Source organism: Caretta caretta, chromosome 2 (genome assembly GCF_965140235.1).
Source record: "Caretta caretta isolate rCarCar2 chromosome 2, rCarCar1.hap1, whole genome shotgun sequence".
NCBI classification, from domain to species: Eukaryota; Metazoa; Chordata; order Testudines; family Cheloniidae; genus Caretta; species Caretta caretta.
In genome coordinates, this window is record NC_134207.1 from 82,935,921 (window position 1) to 82,962,430 (window position 26,510).

At 40.9% G+C, this 26,510-nt stretch overlaps 1 protein-coding gene and 1 long non-coding RNA gene across 4 annotated transcripts in view; one reads left to right on the forward strand and one right to left on the reverse strand.

Moving 5' to 3' along the window:
* MIB1 (MIB E3 ubiquitin protein ligase 1) overlaps positions 1-26,510 on the reverse strand; it is a 98,094-nt gene that overhangs the window by 15,754 nt on the left and 55,830 nt on the right. For all 3 annotated transcript variants that reach the window (XR_007355283.2, XM_048840447.2, XM_048840448.2), the window contains exons 13-18: positions 23,805-23,937; positions 22,756-22,842; positions 11,014-11,175; positions 5,726-5,907; positions 3,176-3,368; positions 1,489-1,567 (exon numbers count right to left, since the gene is read on the reverse strand). Coding sequence is in view for 2 of the 3 variants with exons in the window: in XM_048840447.2 (XP_048696404.1) it covers positions 1,489-1,567; positions 3,176-3,368; positions 5,726-5,907; positions 11,014-11,175; positions 22,756-22,842; positions 23,805-23,937 (836 nt within the window). In the remaining variant the exon portion in view is untranslated. The remainder of the gene's footprint in view (positions 1-1,488; positions 1,568-3,175; positions 3,369-5,725; positions 5,908-11,013; positions 11,176-22,755; positions 22,843-23,804; positions 23,938-26,510) is intronic.
* LOC142071044 (uncharacterized) lies at positions 63-2,951 on the forward strand. Its single transcript, XR_012666995.1, has 3 exons — positions 63-455; positions 1,465-2,262; positions 2,543-2,951. It is a non-coding gene; the product is annotated as an uncharacterized LOC142071044 (long non-coding RNA).

A 26,510-nucleotide genomic window follows, 5' to 3' on the forward strand; every position in this document is an offset into this window, starting at 1 on the left:
TCTATTTTCCACTTAACCTTTTTAAAAAGCTATACCAAAGAAAGTGTATGAATGGGAAAACACCTACTTTCTCCCTCTATCTAAAAATATCCCTTGATTCACTTACATCCAATGGGCAAATGGGTATCAGTAATTACTACAAAAAAGATCAAACCCTTTGAAGGGTAAATCTGTATCTTTTGCTTACATTACAGGAGAAAGGCTGGAATTCTATAAGAAGACAATGATGTCACATGATTGCAGCAACACTGTACTGGGACCCAATGTAAGAGTTGTAAACAGTTCTCAGTGAGTGCTGGGGCACACATTAACCCTCTCACTCAGCAGACTTACTTTCCTTCCTCAAATGCGACAGGAAATAATCTGAAAAAACTCTTCCATGTTTAGAACCTTCACTTCCTAATACAAAGCAGATATTGGCAACATGCACTTCAATGATCACACCTTTCACCATGGTAATCTATCTTCTTGCTATCCACCTTCTGGGGAATTAACCGAAAAGCTCTCTTCCCCCACCCATGCTCTCTCCACTGCACACAATGCAAAGAGTCTGGAGCTGGATGCCTGTGAAGGTAGTGAATATGTCAGACCTGAGTCACATCAATGCAGTAGAGATAATGCCAGATTTCCTTAGCAAGATCAATTAAGCCACTGTTTATGGGGAGGACTACCTTCCCTCTCTTATGTAACTCCATAATGTCAACAAATAAATATTCTATAGACAACTGACCATCAGCAAAGCCACAGCAAGATGTCCCAAAAATTCTTGAAAGTTCTGGTGACAAAATGATCACTACATCCTCATCTTATTAAACAAAGGGGGGAAAGTTTCTGGAGGCTCCTTAAGTGTTTTCTTTCTCCTCATCGGTTTCTGTACCATACACATCACATCACATCAGAGTGATCTGTGTGGCAGCAGATTCTCTTTGCAAACATGCTCCATTCTAAATCTTTGGGGGAAAGACAGCTCTTGCTGGAATCTTTGTATGTGGTGTTAATGGAAGGTTTAGTCATAAATGTCTTTTAAAAAATTGTTTGGTTTCTATACCAATTAAAGTTTAATTATATTTACACCGCTAGATGCCCTCACAAAACTGTCAAAGGAATCACATGTGTTCTAAAGATCTCAAAAAAAAAAAAAATGAATGCTAATTTATTTACAGAAATGTACAACAGGACTCTGACTACCACAACTCAGTCAGAATAAAATAATGCAGGTAGGTGAAATAAATCTCCTCTCTCAGTTTTCCAGTTAAACAGCTACAGTTCTGTTATCTGTCCTCCAAATAATTAAACTTTATTACAGGCAGGTGGTTTTACTGCATTCCAAGTAACGTCAAAGCTCTGATTACCAGACCAAAGTCAATTTACTTGAATAGCCTGCAATTAAGTCAACGTTTTAAAAGAATTTTTAGTGACTATTTTTAACAGACATCTTTTGTTGCATGATCATTATTTTGAAAGGTATTACCTGCCAAGGCTACTTACTCTCACAAGCACACATGTGACCACAAGGCTGGAAGAGTACTGCTGCTTTCTTGTCTGAACATACCACGCATTCTTCAATCTGCAGAAAAGAACAGTAAGGAATAACACGGGAAAGATTCCTTTCCTTTTTGTATCTATTCAATTTATATCTATTTGCTTACTTCCACCCCTTAGCAGGGCAAAGGGAATTTAACAAGCTCTGCTTAGTGCCATGTTAGCTACAACAAAACTATTTAGGAAGAAAAAACAGAGTTGATTCGCCACCTAAAAGTGGGATTTAAATGGGAGATTACCATATCTGTATCCAGAAGTCCTAGCTGGCAATATTTATGCTCTTTGCATTACTGGTTATCTAGGAATTATAAATCATACCAGCTAGGAGAATAAGGCCACCAGGCTGGTACACACATTTTTCTTGGCTGTACGGTGCTCAATTAGTTTAGAAGGACTTTCTGCTGTAATCCAACAAAGTGGTATAGGACAGGATTTCTCAACTTTTCTCAAGGGTGAACCACATCTTAGAGAAATGGTCACACGGACCACCCATCTACTGATTCATGAATGCCCGGACCACCACTCCTCCCATTCATACAACATCCTTGTGACAACTAGAGCAACTACTTATGCAGAAAAGTAAAGTAATTGGTGTACTTTTTGCTTTCGTAACACACGTTAGCAACTGGAAACCTCCTTTGATCAACTCCCAGTGTGACAAGTGGTGGGGCTGTCTGGCTGATGGGGGAAGGGCACCCACAGAGACAACAGGAGGTGGAGGTAAGCTTTTCTGAACCACTCTCCACCATTTTAAAGCCCCTCCTCTCCTCCCTTCCCCCCCCCTTCAGGCTTACTAGTGGCATATGTTATCAGTTTGACACTCTGTATGCATGAGGTAGCTTGCTATATGTCATATTAAGGGAGGGGGGGTGATAGTTACAGCTATCGGGGGCACACCTGGGCTTTGAAGCAACTGCATGGTTTGCACTGTGCAGGTACCTTTGGATTTTGAAGTGACTGCATAAGCACGTAATATAACTGTTTTGTCTTCAATTCACAGGATTACACGTCCGGTGGCTGATCCTGGTACCATGGGCTACATTTCTCTCAACAGAGAGAAAATTAGGGGGTGGCGGGGGGATTTGGTTGATGCTCCCAGCACCACAGAAATCATGCACCTTTAATGTAAATATAGTGTAAGCCACACTTTGCTGGAAAAGGAGATTCGATTTACATGGAGGCCAAGGCATTTGTATGAGGCCTGATAGATCAGGCAGTGGTCTCCATGGAGTTGGGGCCATGGTACAAGACATTCTTGGTAGGCCTGGATGTGTCAGGATGCTCTGAATTTGAGCACTGAAAAGGTGGAAGACTGCTGACTAGTTTGGGTGGCTGTGGCTCCCCCCTTAAGATTACTACCTTTCGGAATTCTTATAATAAAGTTGCTGCCACTTCCCTAAGACAGATAATTCTTGTCTCTGTCCTCATTAACCCTGTCATTTGCAATGTGCAACAAGAAGCGATATCAGATAAATGCTGCACTCTGCTCTAACCACTGACAAACTAGACATGTGAGAGAAACCATGGCAGCTGAGACAGTGTAGTTTGTTAGTACAGTCAGTCTCTTCTTTTCACAAAAAAATCACAACTGCAGGAAGAATACAACGGGAATATTAAAAATTGTGTTAAGTACCTTTGTTCTGGACTGGACTTGCTCTTTACAGATGAGGCATTTCTTGACCCGTGGTGAGCAGAGGGAACAAGTAGCAATATGTCCACATGGGCCAAATAACGTATCTCTCTTCATGTCTGAACACACCATACATTCTTCTAAAGTTTCTGAGTCATTGCTGATCATAGACGGACTTCGAGAGCCAACCTGTCCACTAAAAAAAACACCTCATAGTCAGGCTTAAGGCAGCATTACAACTTTGTGCATATTCTGAAAACACTTTTGTAAATCATACTGTACTTCAAGCCCCGAGTCATTTTCTTATGTGTATTACTCATTCTAGTTTGTGCACAGATTGTATCACCCCTTCTGTTAACTTGTATGTAAAGCTGCTGAGGCATTTGGGGGTCAGTGTCATCAGTATGGAGATTACAGTTCTAATTTTACATGAGGTACAAGCAACGTAATTTTCTGGCTGACAGGAGCATAGCTACATGCTTGGATAAATCAATCTGCAGAAAAAGTTGAAAACAGTGGGTTGGAGACGCATCTAGAGAGTGTATGAGGAGAGAACACTTCTACTCCCATCTTTATGTCAATATTTATCTAGGCTTGGGGGCCCGATCGACAGCACCCGGGGTGGCGTGGCCAAAGCCAAAGCCTGATCCCCACTGCCCGGGGCAGGCAGGCCAAAGCCCAAGCCCAAGGGCTTCAGCCCCAGCAGGGAGCCTGCAACCTAAGCCCTGATGCCCTAAGGCTTTGGTCCCGGGTGGTGGGTCTCTGGCCCCAGCAAATCTAAGCCAGCCCTGGTAACTCCCTTAAAATGGGGTTGCGACCAGTGTTCCCTCTAATTTTTTACATCCATGTGCGGAATGAATTTTGTTATGTGAACCCATATGGAGGTATGTGACACACGTCACCTTCATATTGGTGCACATAACAAAATTCATGTGGTAGGGGTGGGGCCAAGGGATTCGGAGTGTGGGAAGGGGCTCAAGGCTGGGGCAGAGGGTTGGAGTCGGGTGAGGGCTCTGGCTGGGAGTGCAGACTCTGGGGTGGGGCTGAGGATGAGGGGTTCTGGAGGTGGTTCAGGGCTGGGCAGAGGGTTGAGTGCAGGGGATGAGGACTCCAGCTAGGGGTGAAGGCTCTGGAGTGGGGCCGGGGATGAGGTGTGGGGGGTGCAGGCTGCCCATTGGCTATGGTGGGGAGAGAGAACTCCCCCCAGCCCTCTCTCAGTGCAGTAGCTCAGGCCAAGGGACAGGTGCCTCTCCCTGGCTGCGGCAGTTCCAGTGAGGGTGGGCTGGGCTGAGGGAGGGGCTCCTCTCCTCGGCAGCTCCAGCAGACCTGGGCTGGGCTGAGGGAGGGGCACCTTTCCCCCAGCCACTGCAAGTCTGGGACACCTCGGCACTGGGGCTGGCCCAAGGGAGGAGCACCTCTCCCCCAGCCGCAGCAAATCCAAAGCAGCTTGGTGCTGGGGCCAGGCTGAGGGAGAGGCCCCTCTCCCCCAGCTGGGGCAACTCGGCGCTGGGGTCAGCAGGGAGGGGTGACTCTCCCCAAGCAGCGGCACCTCGGTGCTGGGGCCGAAGGGGCGGGGCGCCTCTCCCACAGCAGCGGCAGTTGGGGCTGGTGGAGAGGGGCGCCTGAACCCCTGCGCTGGGCTTAATAGGCAGCTGCGTGGCTGAACAGCTTAGAGGGAACATAGGTTGCAACCCACTTTGGGTTCCAGTCCCACAGTTTGAGAACAGCTGAACTAGGACTTTTTTTTTTCTATGCTGCTGCACACCCAGCAGAGGGAGCACATGTTAAACAAAACTTTACTTCCAGCGGGCTAACTACACCAATAAAGGTGCTTGTGCACAAACAAAATAGCCAAATGACTCATGTTCCACGCAGACAGGAAGGCTGAGAAGAAAATACCTGCCAAACCCGGGCAGACAATTTATAAGAAATTTCCTTTTCATTTTATTTAGAAATTTAAAAATCAGAATACGGAGATAAAAAATGTACAACTCAACAGAGATGGCTATATGGATCTGAGAATTAATGAAAGGAGCCTTTGACCTCTAAATCACTAATGTGAATCTAACCTGGACAAGCAGGAACTGGAAACTTACTATTTAATGGGTGGCTGATGGCATACATAAAATATTGAAGTCAGTCTACTTCCCAGAAGATAGCCTACTTCCATGCCCCACTATTTTTAAGTATCAGTACTTGATGCAGAGAAAGAACACTGAAAGGGCATGGATATAGAATTACTCTATAAGATGAGGAGGGACATGCTGCGCATGCCTCAAGCAGAACAGGGAAGCTTGCTCTGTACTGATGCTCATTTTGTACTTAATTCGTTGACCTCAGTTTCAACTAATTATTTTGTAAATAACATTCAAGACATATGCAGCAGAATATAACTACTTACCTTTATCTTGATTTTCAGTAGTCTATTATGACTAATAATTGAAAAAGAGACTTATTGGTTTTTTTTAATTCTACTTCAATTGATCTATCCCAAGGAAATGAAGACCTGTAAACAGGATGCTCAGAAATTCCATATTGTATTTATATACAAACCTGACTTTTTCTTTGTGACATTTAGCCAATGCTTTGCAGAGGCTAGGATCAGGGCAGAGGTCAAGAGGAGACTGACCCTTCTTATTACGAATACTGAGGTCAGCTCCGTTTGCTGCCAGAAAGCAGGCAATAGATGCTGCACTCTTCTTCTCTGCTCCTTGGGTACCAAGTCCCATTATTAACTGAAAGAAAGTAAATAGACAACTGACTTGAGATTCTCTATTTAAATACTTGAGAATATAGTCTTACTACTCAAGGAAAACAGACCATTTAACATGTGCACATATATAAGAATATATTTTCTAAATAGTAGTTTGATTATATCTGAGCATGCATTTTTAGCTTATCTGCAGTTCTAAGATGAAAATCATTGTACAATTACCCAATTTTCAACCAGATAAGTTCCCTGCACAGACTAATTCATTAAAGGCAACAACATCTAAGTATTCAAAACACAATGTAATCTCTGTGCACCTGTATTCTGGGGTTACAGAACCAGTGCTCTCCAAATCTAACCCTAACTCTGTCACAAAGCTTAATGGTAGCACATAATTCCCGTCAGTTTTCTTTATACCAGTTTTTCTAATTATCCTGCTTTGACCAAACAGTTAAGGGAAAGAATGTAAGGCCTTTTATCTAATGTGAGTGTGGATCCATTATGCCACCTTAAGCAAACTTCAGCCTTTCGATAATAAAGATCTTCTATAGATTTAAAACCTGCAGAGTAGGAACTAGAATAACACACAACCTAACATTGAAAATATGTCTATCCTGGAAGACTATGGACAGGTGGAGAACTAGAAGGATAACATCACAAGTACCAAGGAAGAAAAACAGCAGAAATGAAAGAGGAAGTGATTTCCCTTTCTACTGTGACACTTATTTTGAATTGAATAAAACATCAGTAAATTGGGAACTGAGTAAAACATGAAGGTCGCTATTATAACAAATACAATAACAGAACAATATTATATTATAAAACAGCCAGCTATGGAACACTTAATTTTAGTAAAATAAACTTTTCACATTAACAACTTCCACTATGAGCAATGGGAAAAGAAATAGGTGAATGTGCTCCATGAACATCAAGAGGGTTTTTGTTTGTTTTTTTGAGAACCTGCTGGCCACCGCATCATGTGGGGAAAACAAACCAAGACCCTTTACCTCAAAGTAGACTTACAGCATCCAGTGTAACTGTAGTCTTGCTTCTGCAATAGCTTAGTCAGTTGTAACATTTCATATCTTGATCACCATTTTACAGACACTGAAGTCACACTGAAGTCTCAAAGGACTGACAGCTTTAAAACTTTAATTTAACCTCAGTGCTACAGTGGAGCAAGAAATCATCTTTTCATTCTAAATATTTCGAAGATCTTTTAAATCTTAGATTCACTGTGTAATATGGGCTACAGAAGTCTCTGATGGCCCACATTCAAAAAAAAAAAAAGCAGCTATTGGATGATTTTAACAATGAAGTTACTAAAAATCAGATTTCTCAGATAAAAATCAAGAAATACAGATCTACTTTATGCAACTTAATGTTGTCTGTTAGCATTTAGTGGTCATTGTCCTAATGTGAGGGAGGATGTAATAATGTTGCAAACACTACTACTTAAAAGGCCAAATTCTGGGATTACAATTAATCTTCTTTCAAAGGTTTTAATCCAACTTCGGTATTCATATTACTATCCTACTTAAAGATATAATACAAATTCTTCATGAGATGGCCTTAAAACTCCAGTAAATACAATACAATAAAATTTGCATATATTTTACATGCGTGCACATAACTCCAACGGACTTGAATGGGAGCAATATACACTCATGAGGGTAGACTGTGAACCTAAAAAGGCTTGTTATTGAAACAATAATTTACAGTTAAATTTGGTTTTTAATAGTAGAGGAAATAAGAAAACACCAGCCTTCTGCTGTACCTAAACTATTTGATATTGTAACGTACATTAATTATTGTATATTAGCCTTATTTAGGCAATAACAGATGGGCATTGAGATGGCCTCCTTAGATTTGATACATTTCTGCAGGATTAACAATATCAAACAATATTTGGAGAATGATTCAAGATAGTTTCCAGGCATGCATTAGCTAGACTTCTCAAATGGGTACTGCTCTCATTATATGAAGTGGACAATTCAAGCAAGATTACAAAATCCTTGCATGTAAGCACCAGTCTCCTCCACATCCTGCATGCTTCCCAAATATTTCCTTTAGTTATGCAAAAGTTCTTCTTGTGACAAAGGATACATGTAAATATAAGTGGGAAAAGCCCAGACCCATGACTGACCTCAGTGGGAGCTGCTGCTGGTTGCTCACCACTTATTTAGGTGTTTAAATATGTATTTATGAGCTTAACTTTCAACCAAGATTTTAAAAAAAAAAAAAAAAAACCTTAAGTTCTGTTCTGACAATATATTACTTCCAAGTGAAGTACACAACTCAAAGAAATTGGAAGACTACGGAATACAATAGTTTGGCAACCCAACCTCTCTTAAGAATGACTTAACCAGGAAATCTTAAGATGAGGAGGAGAAGACTGGTAGCCAAGAAAGAAAGAAAGGGGGGAAAAAAAGCTTCAATTTCATGCAGATGCTGCCAGTGAAAAGGGGTGGTCACTGAAAAACCAATTCAATGCAGCGCTGAATCTGAGAAAGAACATTCATGTGTGTCACGCTTACTGTATGCTTACTTCAGATGTAACTTCTCAAACACAAAGCATTTTTAGTAACTTGTCACAAAGTTCATTTCAGACCACGGAACTGAAACTGACCCTTTATTGTTCTTTTATCCCACTTATTTAAGAGGAGTTCTGTGTAATACTGCTCCAACTTTTCCTTACATATGCCAATCACTTAGGAGGAACAGTAAATATTCATTAAAAAATAGTATTTCAAATCCTTCTATAGAACACTCAGGCAAGTATACTTCAACTGAGTTAAGAATGTGTATTTTTTCCTAATAGCCCTATTCATAACTTTTTGATCTTGACAGGTATGCCTGCTTGATACATCCAATTTTGCTTCCTTTTATTACTTGTACAGTGGTTACTATTAAAAAGTTATTAAGTATCACACAGATGATTTTCAGAGTTAACAGTTACATCCCTATCTTATTTATATAGGTTGGTACATTAGTAAATGTTGACTTTTTAATGATGTACAGTGAATTTAGAGTTTTGAATAGCTGCCTTTTTTCCTATAAAACTTTTGTTTAAATGAAACTGTCTCTGGAATATTATGTACAATTACAATAAAAAATGACTACGTAAAATAGGCACTTTGTTACTCAGCAAATCTGACCCTTTGGTATATTCTGAATCAAATATTTTAGCGACAGAAAATAGTTTTTACTTCTGTTTACATCTGTTAGCCCTACAGAGTCAACACAGACATGAATGTGATGTATGAATTCTACTCCTGGTTTCCGTAGCAACAAAAATTTTACTTCCAATTGCAAGGTAAAATTCAATCTTATACCAACAAAACCCTACTGTTTTAGCAGGGTTTACAGGAGTAACTGAGGGAGGAAATTCTGCTTTAATCAATCAAGAGAGGGAGTCGCAATTGGTGTACGTTTGGTCCCACAGATTCTTTATTAATAGAGGTGAAGTTGCATGATCAAGAAAGAATTCCACCCGACTTTCAGATCCCAGGTGAGTTAGCAGAACTGGCCATGGTGAAAAAAGCCAACTATTTTTAACTTTAAATTGAGCAAGTTTGAGCTAGAGTCACTGAGAAAAACATTGTTCTACTATACTGTCTAGAATGCTTTTCAAAGCAAAACTGAATTGTAATGTTATGATTTAAAACAAGAGTCAAGAATTTTGACTGAGGCACCCTATAATTACACTATGGCATGTTTACACATCACTCAGTGATGTGTTAAGCAGTATCTCTACAGATATGTGGATGTGTAGAAATATTTTATGCATCAAGTGCAATAAAAGCAAAAATTTCTGAAATGTAATGTACACACAATGACAAATATACACACACAATAGCAAACCAATGGTAACAAAATGATCATTTTAAAATGTGATTTGTTTTTAAAATCACCAAAGCACTTAACATTCAAAAAGGACTAGTCTATAAAATTTTTCTAAAATGAGGCAATATAGCAGTCAAGAGCATTTGACTTTTTAAAAGATGTGTCTAAGAAATAACTTAAAAAAAATTCATCTCTAGACAGAAGCATTGTGCGTCGTTTTTTTAATCAGGAAGAAGTGTAAGTCTCTCAATTAGAAGTTTAATTTAAATAACCTCCTTTGCCTTAATTATAACATCACTAGTAGGCGTAGTTATTATTCTTTGTACTAAGGTATGCCAGTTCAGTCTAAGAGGTGTGAAAAAACACCCCCCTGAGCGTTGCAAGTTTCAGCGCTGTAAAGTGCCAGTGTAGACAGCGCTCCCAGCGCTGGTACCTATTCCCCTTGTGGAGACAGCATTTTTAGAGCGTCGTGAGAGCTCTCCCAGCACTATGCTGCGACTACACGCGGCAGCGCTTTAATGTTGCCAGTGAAGACGTGCCTTTAGAAAGATCTCTCCTATTTCTCCATTTACTGTATATGGATTTACATCCTTGTAATAATATTTAAACTGCAATTTTATCACAATAAGATAGTTGCGTTATTTATCTCTTTCCCCTTCTCCCCAACATCAATGACCATCCTTAGTTTTCTGGGCATTAACAATTTAACTTTGATCCTTGTTTTTCATAGTTGGTGAGACACCAGCCGCATCAGAATGGACTTCTGAAATGAATTTGTCAGGACACAAATATAACTTACTAGGTAACATGATTAAGCTACAGCTAAATGCAAATAACCTGCATAATTTCTCTAAGTTTTAGAGCTAAAACACAAAACATAAAACATAATACATGAAAGCTACAAACAAAGCCATGCAAGATGTTAAATCAAAGCATATTTTATTCTTAATCTCTGTACTATATTACTGCTCATTTGTTTCTATTAAAAATAATTTCTTCCAAATTCCTGGAACTCATACAAGTTCACTACCAAAGACAAGTCTATGATAATATTTTTGGGCACACACACCTTTTTCTTTAAAACAGATGAGTTAATGAAATAATAATAATAAGCATAAAAAAGTGCATATGTAACAATTTGATTTTAATATGGCCCTGCAATTTGGTGAAGAATGTCTCTAAATAAATCTGTGCTGACAACAAGCAGTTCAACAGTACAGAATCTTCAGACTAGACTACAGAAAGAGGTGTACGGGAAAGAAAGTAATAAACAAATTTTATTTACTGTGTTCTTTGATGGCTCCCAAGCAGTATCTACCTTGCCCACATCTTGCATGTCTTGGAGCTGGCGAAGCTGTGACAAAGTATGATGCCTCAGGGCTTCATGTAGGGGAGTATCCCCATCTTTATCCTGAATATCCAGTTTAGCACCTGCACGGACTAAGAGCTGAAAGAGAAAGAATCTTATTTAGATAACACAAGGAAAACTACCAATATTGTTTTAAGGAAAAAAATGCAATGGAAAATCAGTTCTTTTAATTACCCTAAAAGGCCTGAAAATGATAAAGAAATTCTGATTATTTACCTTACAGTAATTGATCGAGACATGTTGTCCCTATGTGTATTCCACTTCAGGTGCAAACGCACTCAATACACCTGAGTACGGAAGACTTTACATTAGTAGTGTCTGATGGTCTGTGCTTGTGCCCTCTACCTCTGAGCTGAGGGCACAAGGGGCAGCAAGGACCAACCACCTCTCCAGTTCCTTCTCTATCACAAATCACTTTAGGAAAGAATCTGAAGTGGAGAGAAAGGAGAGTGGGTAATGGAATACACGTAGGGATTACACATCTCAAACTCCAGTTACCATAAGATAAGTAACCAGAATTTCTCTTCTATGTGATGGGCCCCAGGGTATACTCCACGTGAGGTGACTCTCGAACAGTATTCATTGAAGAGGACACAGGACCCCTGCTGTATCACAGACTGCAGGACTACTGTGCCAAAGGATGTGTCTGCTGACGAAGCTTGTATCAGGGCACAATGCGTAGTAAAGGTACAAGAGAGGCCCATATTGCCACACTACAGATACCCAGAAGGGGAACATCCAAAAGAGAATCTAGCCTGGGCTCTCACTGTCAGCTTATAGCAAAAGCAAGCTGCAATCTGAAATCCACTTAGAATGTCTTTGTGAGGAGATTGCTTCCCATTTAATCTGTTTAATAAAGGAGATAAAAAGCTTCAGAGATTTCCTGAAGGGTTTGTCCTCTATATGAGGAGCATCCAAAGAATGAGACTTCCTGTCTTCTCCAGTTGCATGAAGTTTTGGGCAGAAACCAGGTAGGCTATGATCTGATTTAATGGAATTTAGAGAGAGTCTTTCTAATGAATACAGGGTGCAGCCTGAAAAAGCCTTCTCCTTACAGAAAACTGTGTAGGGTGGGTCTGCCATAAGGGCCCCCAAGATCACCTACTCTTCTAGTGGACCGCAGTCACAAAGGCCATCTTTATAGACAGATGAAGAAAGGGGCAGGAAGCTAAAGATTCCAATGGAAGATTCATGAGCGCTGACAATATGAGATCAAGATCCTAAGTCAGCATAAGTTTCAATACCCAAGGAGAGGTTCTGGCAAGGCCTTCTACCAGAGGACGGAAAACATTAATCACTGCCAAGTGCATTCGCAGCAAGCTGTGAGACAGACCCAGTCATTTTAAAGAGGAGATAGTACAGAATGATAGGAATCTGTGAGACCTTTGGAAATATCAGATGATGCGGGGACCAGATAAAATTTTATTCCATTTTGCAGCGTACCACTTTCTTGTAGAGACTTTCTGCTATTATTGATGATGGATTGTACCACCTCTGAACATGACCTCTCTAAGCTTACTGTTCATCCAAATACTGGGCTTTTAGATTGAGGGATGCTGGGATTGGGATGGGAGATTTTTTTTTTGTCCTAAGTCAGCAGGTCCAACACAAATGGATTCATATGCACAGATAAGAAGCCATCTGAAAGGATGCTGCTGAAACAAAATTGCCTCAGAAAACAGGGTGCCACTTGGCCTACCGATGCTTTACCCTGCTTGATTTTCCTCAGAAATCAAGGTAAGACAGAAATGGGTGAGGAAATCATACATGAGCAGGTCTGAACACTGCACTAGGAAAAATGTCCCCCCAGGAGTTGTGCCCCAGAACTGCTCACAACCAGTAGGCCGGGTATTTCTTGTTCTCTCGGGACACAAAGAGGTCCCATGATGGGAATCCCCGCTGACAGAATATGCTCTGTACAACTGAGTCATGAAGTTTACACTTGTGGTCTCTGTGGAAGTGCCAACTGAGGCTGTCCACAGAAGTGTATATTATTACTGATAGGTGCACTGCCAAAAATGGTGATCTGGAGTCAGCTACACCTATTCCAGAGCTTGATCACTTCTATGCAAAGAGGCGTGGATCTTGCTTCTTCCTGTATGTTATATAATATACTGTAGTCACACCGTCCAACATGACCTGAATGTATAGGGCATGGATGAAGAGCAGGAACCTTTTGCAGGCTTTGTGTAGTGCTTGCAATTTGAGGAGATTGATGTGAAGCTTAGATTCTTACTGGGACCAAGCGTCTTGAGCCACAGTTTGTCCAGATGCATTTTCAATTCAGTAGGGAGGCATCCATAATTAGCTTCTTTGTGGTTGGAATGGGCTACAAAGGAAACCGCTATCCATACAGTTTCTCTGTCTTCCTACCAGGTGAAGGATGTCAGAACACTGGGAAATTGAGCAGAGACAGCCTGGGCAACAGAGTCTCAGAGAATAAACCGTCCATAAGCATGCCTGAAAACACCAAAGATGAAGCCCTGAAAAGGGGATTATTCTCCCATTTTTGAAAGGGAAAGGCAATGCCCTAGTGTGCCAATTGCCACAGCATCACTTTGCTTTCCATTCCAAGCAAACTGTTCATGCTGGTTCTTCTTGAGCATGTTAAGTCTGGTATAAGGAATCTATACCACCTACAGCAAGCTGCGTTTATGCCCGGCCAATCATCCACAGAACATATTTTTACCATTAGACAAACTGTTGAAAAAGCCTAAGAATTTTGGCCCAGGAAAGAGAAGGCATGCATATAGCCTTTATTGATTGAAAAGCTGCCTGACTGTTGATCATTGCTCCCTTGGGCTCTGCCTGCAAGCTGCTGGTGTGCCTGGCTAGCTCCTCAACCTTCTCATAGAGATGTACCATGAAAGTGAGAGCTGTGTTCACTGAGATGTCCAACTGCTTTGAATACAACAAACAACAACATCCATCAAGGGTGCATGGCTGTACCGATCTGTTCAACACAGTTATTGACCAAATGAGGGAAACCGTCACTAATTGCATATCAGAGTTGATATTGCATGACTTCTGCATAACAGACCTGGAATACACAGATGACTCAGCTATATTTACATCCCCACAAACTAATCTCATCAATGCCCTGAATATATTTATAGAATACGCAAGTAGGCTTGGTCTACTTGGAAGAAGACTGAACTGACAAAAGTGGCTGATGGACTTCTACCCCTACCCATAATAATCAATGGACAAGAAGTTGATTTCATTGAGTATCTTAGCTCTGTTGTCACCAAGGGAGGTTGCCTTGCTGACATGAAATATCAAATCAGCAAGCCTGTGGGTGTTATGCAGACTCTTTGGAAGCCTCCATGGCGTCAATGCCACATATCAACTCAGACTAAGATAGCATCTATCAAGCAGCAGTGGCTTCTGTCCTTTTATAAAGCTCTGAAATCCAGGCCACCACAGACACAAAAATGTGCCAGCTAGATGCTTTCAACATGAAACAGCAGTGATGTATTGAAGGCACATGGTGATTTCATCATGTTACACAAAAGGATGTCAGGTGTTGGACCAACCACCCTCCAAGTGTTTTCCCAAGTGACTCAAAGCTGGCTCAGGTGGCTTGGCCAGAGTCTATATCCATGCCAGCTTGATATGTTTGATCCAACAAAAGCTGGAGGGACAAGACCCCACAGGCTACCTCAGACACACTGGAGTGATGTCATGGCTTCCAACCTCATCCACATTATAGTCTTATTACGGAGCAGGCTACAACATTGGCAGGAGACCAGGCTCTCTGGACACGGGTGATCCAAAGGATTCTATGCTCCATGAGTGGGAAAATTAATGAACGGTGTCATATAGGTACAGGAGGCCACATGGCGTAAGAGGGGAAGGCAGCATCAGCATCACTGTCATCTGAGAGCTGAGTCGAAGCTGGATGATGAGGTCCCTCACAGCTTGGAATCTGTCCTGGTCTAACTATGCTGTGGCTGTAATCAAATCCAAAGTTGCTTCAATAAAGTCTATCGTTTGTGTGGCAATTAAAAGGGACTTTTCTTGTTTTACCTGGAGCCCTGAGGATTGAAGGAGGCTGAGAAGTGATAGGGTTGTTCATCATATATCTCAGTATGATCAACTTGTAACCAGCCAATCATCAAGGTAGGGAAATACTGGCAATGCAGGTAAGCTGTCACCACGGATAGCACCTTCTTGAAAACTCTAGGGCCTGTCAAAAAATGGAAGGGAAGAACTCTGCACTGGTAATGGTCTAGGCCCACTGTAAATCTCCTGTGTGCTGGGTGAATGTCTATCTGAAAATAGGAGTCCTTCAATCAAGAGCTGCAAGCCAGTCACCTTTGCTCTGAGAGGGAATTATAGAGATGATCATTCTGAATCTTGAAAAGCAAATGAACATACGCACTTCAGTCTCTAGAATGGGGTCTCCAGTCTCCAATCCTTTTGGGGATGAGGAAATACCTTGAATAAAAAAACCTTCCCACTATGCTGAGGAAGCTCTAGAGCTCCTAGCTGAAACAGGGAGTCTACCTCCTGTCTGAGCATCCTCTCTTGAGACGAGTTCATGAAGAGGGATGAGAGGAAGGGGGTTTTTATGGTAGGAATAGAGAGAAATTCTACTGTATAGCTGATGACAATGATTTCTAGGACTCGTCACCAGGGAGAAACAGGCGAGACAGTCACTGAATGGAGAGTGGATGCTGGGTGATATGGGAACTTTGTTTGTAGCTCTTGAGGGTCCCATCAACAGGGTTTCTTGGCAGAAGACTGGGGAGAGAACAATGGAAGGATCTTCTCTCAGCTGCACTGCCCACTCTGGCACTTTCTGGGAGGCTTGTAAGGCTTTGGTGGTAAAAAGGCAGAGGACCAGGGTACTGTTTAAATGGTGGTGATTTGGAGCATTTTCTCTGAGGTGCTGTCACATGTATACCCAAGGAGCAAAGGGTTGCATGAGAATCCTTAAGGATATGCAGTGACTTATTCGTTTTGTCACTGAGCAGACCGTCACTCCTGAAGGGGAAATGCTCTGCCATAGCTTGAATAATCTTGGAAAACCCCAAGGACTGGACCCATGAAGTCTGAAGTAGTGTCAACTGCAACTACTGAACCTGCAAGAGTGAGAGGGTGCCCAAGACACCGTGGAACCTTTTTCAGGGCTAATCTTGCATCACAATACGGCCAGTGTAGCCAATGTCTTCGTTTCAAGCTCACCAGAGAAGTGCGAGTTCTCAGAATTCCACACGGGGAGCCAATGGTACCGGATGCCTAGTAACGCCTCAAATGGCCAACAATACTGGAGAATGACAGCCCAATGATGTGGGTACATCCCTAGTGATTACCAGTTCTGAGTGTATTGGTGAATCCAGGTCAGCATACACAGCCAGGTCATCGAGGATATGATATCCAACCCCTGATGATGGGGAGTGGCAGGGAAGGTGGAGCCACTGTGCAATCACTAACTAGGAAGACCCAAGCAGGCCATGCAGCACTTGAAGGCGAGATCTAGGGCATGCTAAGTATCCCAAATGGTGGAGTTATTGAGGGAAATCCCCCAGACCCCTACTAATAATATCTAACTCACTAAAAACTATCTAAAAGTGTTTATTTACAGAAAAATAAGTCAGAGCAGGATTGCTTGTAAAGCTGCAGACACTGAACAGGTTCCTTCTGGTACCATGGACAATACCAAGGAACTGGACAGGTGATTGGTCTGTGCCACCCATTGTGATCTCAATTCAAAGGACAGGGAAGCAGGGGGCACAGGCATGGGCCGATGGATAATGCTGATGAAAAATCTCCCAGTCTCAGGCTATATCTATGCTACAAACTACAGATGTGATTCACAGATCGCATACACATGCTAGCTTGATGAGAGCTAATGCGAGACTGTGTATGTGAACTGGGAATCACACCTCTAGTTTGTAGTGTAGATGTAGCCTCACACACATGAAGTGCACATGTGCCTCGAGTGGAATATGCGTAAGGACAACCACTTGGAGGACTTTATTTTACTGTAATTTAAATAGAATATTCACATTTCATTCTGTATTTTCCAGGCTTTGTACTCCAATTCCAATTAGGATTTTAGTTATATTCAATTGCTCTATGTTTTATTTCAGCATGAACTTGATTTCAAGCTGTATTTTGATGGGGAGCTAGGATAAAAACCATGCCAGAAGACCCACACCATGCTTTTTAAGACTTGAGAGATATCCTACATGTAAACAGTGCAACACTACAGAAGCAATATATCAGAAATAAAGGAAGGCTAACAAGGTGAATCTCCAAATGGTTTCCATAAAATTGTTCAGAATTATTACATTTTTACATGATATGTATCTTTATACCATAAGAAAGTTACGATAGCCTCAAAATCAACAGAGCAATTAAATGTGTGCATACGTCTATCATTATTCAGCAAAGCACTTAAGCACCTGCTTAAAGTTAAGGAAACACTTAAACCCCATTGAAGGCAGTGAGATTTAAGTATCTTTTTTAAGTTAAACAGGTGCTTAAGTGTTTTGCTGAACAGAAATGGACTGCTGAATCAGCCCCTCTATGATTAAGGAGTACAATTATATCCTGCACTGAGGCTTGAAAAGTGGAAAGTGCAAGTGGAAAGTTTCCTTAGTGAGCATGTAGCCTAAAGCCATCACTCTACACAGAATGCAAGGTTTCGTTTAAATTTTTTTCTTCGTAACAGTTTTCTAGTGAAGTCATAAGCATACATGTGATACATATCAGTCTAACACACATTTCCAAAGTAAATCCAAATAAAATCAAACTCTAAGAAAAGAAATGATAAAAATAACGAAGATATCCCATATCATTAGCAACTTATACTGGCATTGTACATTATAAAACAACCAACTGCTGAAGAACTGAAAAATTCACCATTATATCTCCTGACAATACTTAAAAATTCTTTACTCTTAAAGAAATTAAGTTGCTAGCCAATATGCTTGTGAAGATAACTGTCAAATATGAGTTGATGCAGCACTACTTTCCCTAGTCCACAGATAGATCACAACAGCAGTGTGAAAAACAAGATGGTCAGTTTCATCGCTGCTATTAAAAAAAATCTGTTAGCAGTTAAAATGTCAAAATATAAACTTCAGACTTCTAAGAACTGGCAAAAACCATGAGTAGCAGCAGAGGCAAAAAGACCCCAGAAAGCAGAGATATGAGGAGGAGCAAGAGGAACAACCCTCCCCTCCAGCAGCCACGATACTCTTTGAGAGGAGTCTGGTAGCAGACAATCCCCCACCATAAAACACAAGAGCCAGAAGGGTCTAGAGTAGGGGTGGCCAACCTGTGGCTCCAGAGCCACATAGGGCTCTTCCAAAGTTAATATGCGGCTCCTTGTATAGGCATCAACTCCAGGGCTGGAGCTACAGGCACCAGCTTTCCAACATGCCAGGGGGTGCTCACTGCTCAACTCCTGGCTCTGCCGCAGGCCCTGTCCCCATTCCACCCCTTCCCACACCTTCCCCGAGCCTGCCGTGCCCTCACTCCTCCCCCTCTGAGCCTCTGCAAGCCACAAAACAGCTGACTGGGAGGTGTGGAGAGGGAAAGGGAGGCACTGATCAGCGGGGCTGCCAGTGGGCAGCAGGTGCTGGGAGCAGAGGAGGGGGGCTGTTGACCTATTACTGATGGGGGGCTGTTGACTTATTACTCCGGCTCTTTGGCAATGTACATTGGTAAATTCTGGCTCCTTCTGAGGCTCAGGTTGGTCACCCCGGTCTAGAGGAAAAGACACCAAACAAATAAAGCTCCTTTCTCCCTTCCAGACCCCGGAGCAATTTGGAACTTAAATTTCCTCAGGACCTAATAGCCAGAAAACGATGTACAAGACTGCCCTTCCTATCCGCAAAGCAAGGTCCAGGGACAGCAGCCAGGTAAAAAACCCTAGCACCTTCCCCTTTACTCAGCAAATGGTGTTAGACAGGCTTCTCAATGGGTTACCTCTGGACCTCACAAGTGAGTCCCATTCCTCCTTTCCTTGTTTTCCTTCCCAGTAGCCAGTGACTGGTATGTTTTTCTCAAGCTACTGTTCCCAAATGAGGGGGACAACCTGCAAGTTCCACTTGTAGAAGTTTCTCTTTAGTAACTGTTGGGTTCTGCTCTCCTTCCTTGCAGAACGGGTAGAAGTAAGCCCTCTATGACACCAAACATCCTGAAAACTGCATGGATCTCGGGGCAACAATGGAAACCCAAATCTCTGCACAACAGCCTAACCTACCCTTTCCCATGACAACAGGGCTCTTAAAAGAACCATACTACCCTTAACTTCTACTTCATAGATGCATAAGGCTACAACTTTGGAAGGAACCCAATAGGAATTAATAATTTTGATTCATGGGAGCCAATATATTCTTTGCATGGCTGAGTAAGTTATTTTAGGATTTTTAGTTAATCCAGCTTTGAGGTGTGGATGCTCTTCTAGGGTTCCATTTCCACATTCTTGGACATAAGCACTCCAATCTGATACACCACATACTACTAGTTCTTCAACATGCCTATTCTCCTGCTCATCTTTTAGATTAGCATTGTGCCCACAAAGTATCATGCCAGCTCTAAAAGGGCACACAGGCTCACCAAATATAAATTTAGAATAGCCTGAAGAATGCAAGTGACATTGATTCTATGAAAAATATTCTTCTGGGGGCAAGAAGTTCCAGATATAGGGCCATATCATATGCTTCACTGCAATGGGATCACATCTGTCAACACTTATGGGTAAGAAAAAATATTTTCTAATAACGATAAATACAAGTACAAGCAAGACAGACAATATTTACCACTCATCACAAGATATTTTTAAGAAAAAAAAAAGAAAGAAAAGAAAGCTAGTTACGTAGGTTAGGTTATACGAATAATGGAGAAGCTCACATGCATCAAGTGTTCTCTGCATTGCCTGTGTCCATCTTATTGATGTACTATGGATTTTTATGGTCCAAAAAATGGTGTCCAGATATCACATTTATACAGGTTATCTACTCAATCTTCAGTTTGGTCCAGTAGATGATCTGCCTAACTAAAATTTCCACTGCAGTTTCAACAAAAAAGTATTCTTCCTACCTGTCCTAAATTAGTATTGCATTTCTCCCTGGAAGTGACAGCATTTCAGTAAAGTTTGAAAAGTACTATATAAAATTGAAGTAATTACCCTATATGCTAAATATCATTGTTCTAACTGGATTTTAATAATGATGGAAGCTCTGCATCATTCACCCTTGGGAGCGATGAAGTTTTCCTAAACGGGTGCCATCAACTCTCATTTCAACAAGCAGTTTTGGGCACACATGATTTAAAAGGTAATCTTCCAAATATGACCCGAGTCTGAACAGGTGCAGTATTATTTTATTAAATCAAAACAGCTGGGAATAGCTCCAGCGCCTCTGTTGCTGCTCATGGCTTTACCCAGGTGCAGAGTGAAAACTGCACCTATTCAGAACACTAAACAGCTGTGAAATGGACAAGAATCAGGTCACAGCCTTTGGGAAAAGTGGCAATACAGGTATTTTTCATCCTGGTCAATAGGCTTAGCTCTCTAGCCTAGTAGGTGTTGGGTAAATTTTCATAATCCTGGTTATTGCGACCCTATTTTGGGAATCATGAATATTACTGTTTACTACCAAGGCCTGATTTTCAAATTAGGCCTCTGTTTGTGGTTATAACTGTGTTTGCACTGCATTATCAGAAAAAAGTATTTACAAATGGCAAGCACAAAATGGTAGATATTCACAACGCACACAAAATTGTGCCCCAACAGGATGTTCAATATGAAAAAAATAAAACTTTAACTTGTTTCTTTGGCTATTAGGAGACAAACTTTTATCATGAGTGTTAACCTGAATAATTTCACTATCCATCTATTGGCTCTGTGAAGTCTGAACAAGCTGTGACAATAAGTATTCCAGTCTTTTTTGTTTTAGTTTTATCTAGCAAAGAAATGCTACTTGTGAAAAATCACAGATTGGAAATCATAGAATCATAGAATGTAAGGGTTGGAAGGGACCCCAGAAGGTCATCTAGTCCAACCCCCTGCTCGAAGCAGGACCAATTCCCAGTTAAATCATCCCAGCCAGGGCTTTGTCAAGCCTGACCTTAAAAACCTCTAAGGAAGGAGGAAGGAGGACACTCCATGTCCAAATCTGACATCTGTAGTAGTTTCTCCTTCACAACCTTCATCTCTCATTCTCCCTTTCCTCCCCGATTCTTGTCACATTGTGGGTTTGTACCCTCCGCAAACTGCAGACTACAGGTCCCCGCAGAGGACATAACCACAGAACTTAAGGTCTCAAAGTGACATTCCACCTAGCAGAGATTACTGTTTAAGAGGTCAGAGACACAAACTTAGCACCTTATATATAAGCTAACATTAAACATACTTAGTTACTTTTAATTTTAAATGGCTTTACAAAAATCATTTGTAATGTATATACTAGTAGTGCCAAGAGACCACAGTATGGACTGGACTCCCACCGTGGAAGGTATTATATAAAACACACAAGCCCTGCCCTGAGGGAGCTAGCATCTAAGACAACCAGAGACATATGAAGAGATGGGGACGAGGAAGGATGTGACAAATGAGATGGTAGTGGCCTGATGGATTTGAAGGAGGTGTTGTGTGTTTAAGGAACAGAATGGAAGAAAGCACTGAGACTGTTGTGGGAGAAGAATGAAGAGACCTCTTTGAACAGTAAGATTATCCAATTAACTCAAAGGGTAGCAAACAGCATGATAGAGAAAACGTGTGTGTTCATTAATATAAAATTATTTAATTAATAAGTTGGCAGTAATAATCTGTGAACTAGCTCAGGAACAGTGTTTCGGAGGAGGGTGGGGGGTTGCCAGCATGCATACATGGAACATGAAAGTAAAAATGGTTATGGAAGAAGTAAACAAATGGCATCTCTAGCAGAGCAGAAGTGGAGGGAACATAACCACCAACAAGGTGAATAAGTACACAGAGGAAAAATTACATAAGGCCCTGAAGGCCATCATAATAAGCTTGAACTTGATGCAGTGAATAAGGGGAGTCACTGGGATTTTGAAAGAGAAGATGGTAAAAAAAACCTGTAAGAAGGTATTTTTAGCAACTGCATTTTGAGTGAACTGGAGAAAGATGATGCAAATGTCAGAGAGGCCAAAGAAATGGCGGTTACCATAATCAAGGTGGGAGATAAAGACACGGATGAAAGAGTTTCAGCTGTGTGGACAGAAAGAAGAATCTGGATCTGTTATGCTAGTTATGTAAAGAAATTAATGCTTTTCTGCATCCAAGCATGCACTTCTAAACCTTAAGTGGTAGACAAATACATGATTGATACTAAATGTATCTTTCAACCTTGCTGCCTCACAAAACATGTTTCTTGATTGGTTGATACTAGAAATTATTTCTTGTATAGAAAGCCCAATGAAAGTAAGACACAATTAAAGTATCTGTCACCATAAGAGCATAAGTGGATGGGGTATTTCCTTTGTCACTAAGTATGCCAAGAAGGTTTAAATAAAGTTGATCTAAATTCAGGATACATCTTAATTATTCTTAAAGGCTAAAACAAGTGGTTATACTAGTATAAATAAGGCTCTTGAATTCCACCTTCTGTTAATGACTAAAGTCACATTGAACAGAATAAAGCTAACCCACATAGCTTATTACAGATATCTTACCCTAACTATTTGTGTGTGCTGTCGTTCAACGGCAAGGTGCAATGCAGTCTGCTGGTTGACATTCTGGATATCCAGGTTAGCATTGCCCTGAAAAAGACGTTAAGAATGTCAGATTTCAACAGTAAATCTAGAAGTAAGGTAGCTAATTAGAGCAAATAACAGAAAAGTAAGAAATAGAGTAATAGAAAATAGAAAAGTAATAGAAAATAGAGAAGTAAGGTAGCTAATTAGAGCAAATTCTGAATGTGATACCTCCTTGATTTGGGAGATTAGAAAAAATTACCAGGGTCAATTTTTCTAGTGCACTAAGCTTCCATCTAGGCATTGATATGAAGTAGCTAGCTTTCAGAGGTGTTTAGCACCCAACAGCAACTCCAGATCCCTAAATGGGAGATGCCCTTTTTTGAAAATACAGTCTCAATTTTAAGTACAGAGAACTTTTGAAAATTTGTCCCTACATGTTTAATTTATGGGATTAAGTTAAGGAATGTAAAACCATTCTCTAAATTGAAAACCAAGAACCTCACAATTATAAGTAGAATAAAGGGGAGAAGGTTGAAGGCTTCGATTAATAGCTTTTAAACTTTAACTGAAAAAACTATAATTAGTGAATCCTTAAATTATAAATAAATGATTCATCCTCAGTCACCTCATTTAATAGGCTCAACATTCTTAACCCTACAATTGTACATTCAGGATGCTATTGAACTGCCTGCTGGATTGTCCAACTGGACTGTGAAAGAGGGAAGAGAAAACATTGATGATCATTGTTAAATTAATTATAATGATTTTTTAAATTACTCACTGCACAATTTCCAAGTTGCTGACTCTAAAGGGTTAAATTTGTTTAGGAAAGTACTGGAGCAATTTCATCTCTCTGCACCTCTTACAACTAAGCCAATATAATAATGATCCCAGGGGCAAACTTGGCACATAGCGAAGGGAATGCAGCCCAATGCTATCTCAGCTGCTTTGGCAAGGCATCTGCTTCAATAAGGTTAATCAAAGACATGTGACATATTTCAATCCTCCTGAGAGGAAAGCCTTACCTGATGCACCAAGAGTTCAGCCACTTCCACGTGATTATTGAGTGCTGCCAAATGTAAGGCAGTATAGCCGTCATCCTTCTTCTCATCCACAATCCATGGCCGTGGTAGCTTGGACAGCAATACACGCATTGCACTGAAATAATTATAGAAGGGTGTTACAGGAACATGGGCAGAGATATCTGTTGAATAATAACTGAACTACAACACAGAATCACAAATATATTATTCGTATATCAGAACTATAAACAAGTCACTAAGTTCAACTAGCAAATTTTAGAAGTGTATAAAAAAAGTATACTGAAGAGCTTTAAACATAAAAATCCCGAATTAAGCTGCTTGACTTAAAAGGCAAACACCAATAGCAAGAAAATGTATTCTGTAAAACATCTGAAGAGTTATGGAGCCAGCTTAAATTTTTCTTCTGAAAGATCTAAGAGCAACTGCAATTACATGAAGCTAAAATACTTATTTTCTTTGATAGACATACATAAACCTTCCCCTTTCCAAAAATTTAATGTAATTCTATTTGAAAATATCAGTATCTTCTTTCATTTAATTACAAATAAGCGAGTTTTGTTGCATTATGCCACTTTAAAATCTCAGATTTTAAGACTTGACTAGGCTCATTATGACTCAGAAGGGAATGATGACAGCCTCTCACTGAGAAAGATCCTAAGTGCTGAGGTAAAATGGGGAATAATTCAGACAAATAAAAACAAATGAAATTATAGGTTGAGTATTAATGCAATATACGTATTGTCATAATAATCAGGACCAGCGGTCGAACTACCTCAATATCCTATCTTACAGTAGCCAGTACTAAATGTGTGAGACGGTTGTGAAGAAGCTCGTGATAGTTTAATGAGGTTTTGATAACATTTTCAAGTTTGTGAGAATATAGCAGTTGCCTTTTTAAAATAGTTTCTATTTGACACTATTTGTGACTAGACTCCAGGCAATTCTTCAAAGTAACCCCAACCTGTATCATACATGAATACCATTACTGGATTGACTAGCTTTTGAAACATACTAGATATGTACTTTTGAAACTATACACAGATATCATAACACACTGAACTCATAAGGCTCATACCTGAAGCTGACATTTTTTACTGTGATTATTCTAACCCTAATAATAGTATTTTAAACTAACATAACTATGTTAATTATAGTAATGTTATTCCATAACAAGTGTTTTTAGAGCCAGTGTATCTAGAAGTGATGACACTGAAACTGAAGCTGCATTGCTGGGGGGGAGGGAACAATTCACCAGTATAGAATATCATTTGTTCTCTCTATCAAATTTCTGTCCCATGTCAACCTCTTATAGAATCACAGAATTGTAAGACTGGAAGGGACCTTGAGGTCATCTAGTCCAGTCCCCTGCACTCATGCCAGGACTAAGCATTATCTATCTAGGCCATCCCTGACAGGTCTAACCTGCCCTTAAAAATCTCCAATGATAGAGATTCCACAACCTCCCGAGGCAATTTATTTCAGTGCTTAACCACCCTGACAATTAGGAAGTTTTTCCTAATGTCCAGCTTAAACTGCCCTTGCTGCAATTTAAGCCCATTGCTTCTTTTCCTATCCTCAGAGGTTAAGGAGAACAATTTTTCTCCCTCCTCCTTGCAACAACCTTTTATGTACTTGAAAACTGTTATCGTGTCCCTGTTATTATGGTTAGAACATTCATGCTGCTCACATACCACCCAGTCTGCTCCACTCCACCAGATTGACATTGCATATCTTTCCCCTCTTAACACACAGGATTCAGTGGTAGCACAACGTGATGCAGCCAAATGTCAACACTTTTTGCTGACTCGTTCTTTAAAATAAAGGTAGTGAGTAAAACTGATCTTGATTTTAATTTTTTATTTTTAAAGTTAGCTGTGTTGGGCTCCACCTAAAGGAAACCCCACTCCTATTTTTAGGGATAAACATCAATCTCTACTGATATTTGCTTACTATGTCATCACCAGATAGACTGGATTAGCAGAAGACCCAAGATCTGAGTTTGGGAGCTGGATGGGGTGCACACTTCTCCCTCCCTCTAGCATGGGCTAGCCAAACGGGTGTGTGTGAGAGAGAATCACTCCTGCCCCCAAAATAGGGTGGGGAGACTGTTCAAGAAGGCCAAGTAGAATTAGGGAAGCTCTGCTGCCTGGGAATTCAGAGCCAGCAGCAATGAAGCCACATAGCTTAATGAGCTCCCTCACTCTTCTCCCTGTATGGCTACGTGTAGTAGCCTGCAGCATTAGCCTCAATTCTGCTTCCACTTCTCTCCTTACCCAGGCCCAGGGGACTCATCATCCTCCACCTGAAGCAAGAAATTGGGGAGGAAGGACCACTTGGATTCCTTGTAGTGACAAATCAGACACCTACAGAACAAATTAACTCAAATCGGTAGAATGGAGTATGTCAGTAGAACAGGCAAAACTTGCCACACTGGACTCACTTTGAGCTCCAAAGCAGCACTCTCCCCATTGTCCACTTTACTGATTTAGTTCTAGGGTGGAGTAGGAATAAATTGCCCCATATCCTCTCGCTGTCTTGTCTTTGGGAATGGTATCTGGAGAACTGCCCCTATAGACACCAAAGATCATCTAACAGCTGTGGCTTCTAGAAGCAGCAGTAACTGCTAGAATCTTGTGTTCAGGCAGTCTCTGCTGACGTTGCCCCATTCCCTCCCACCTGTCGAGACTG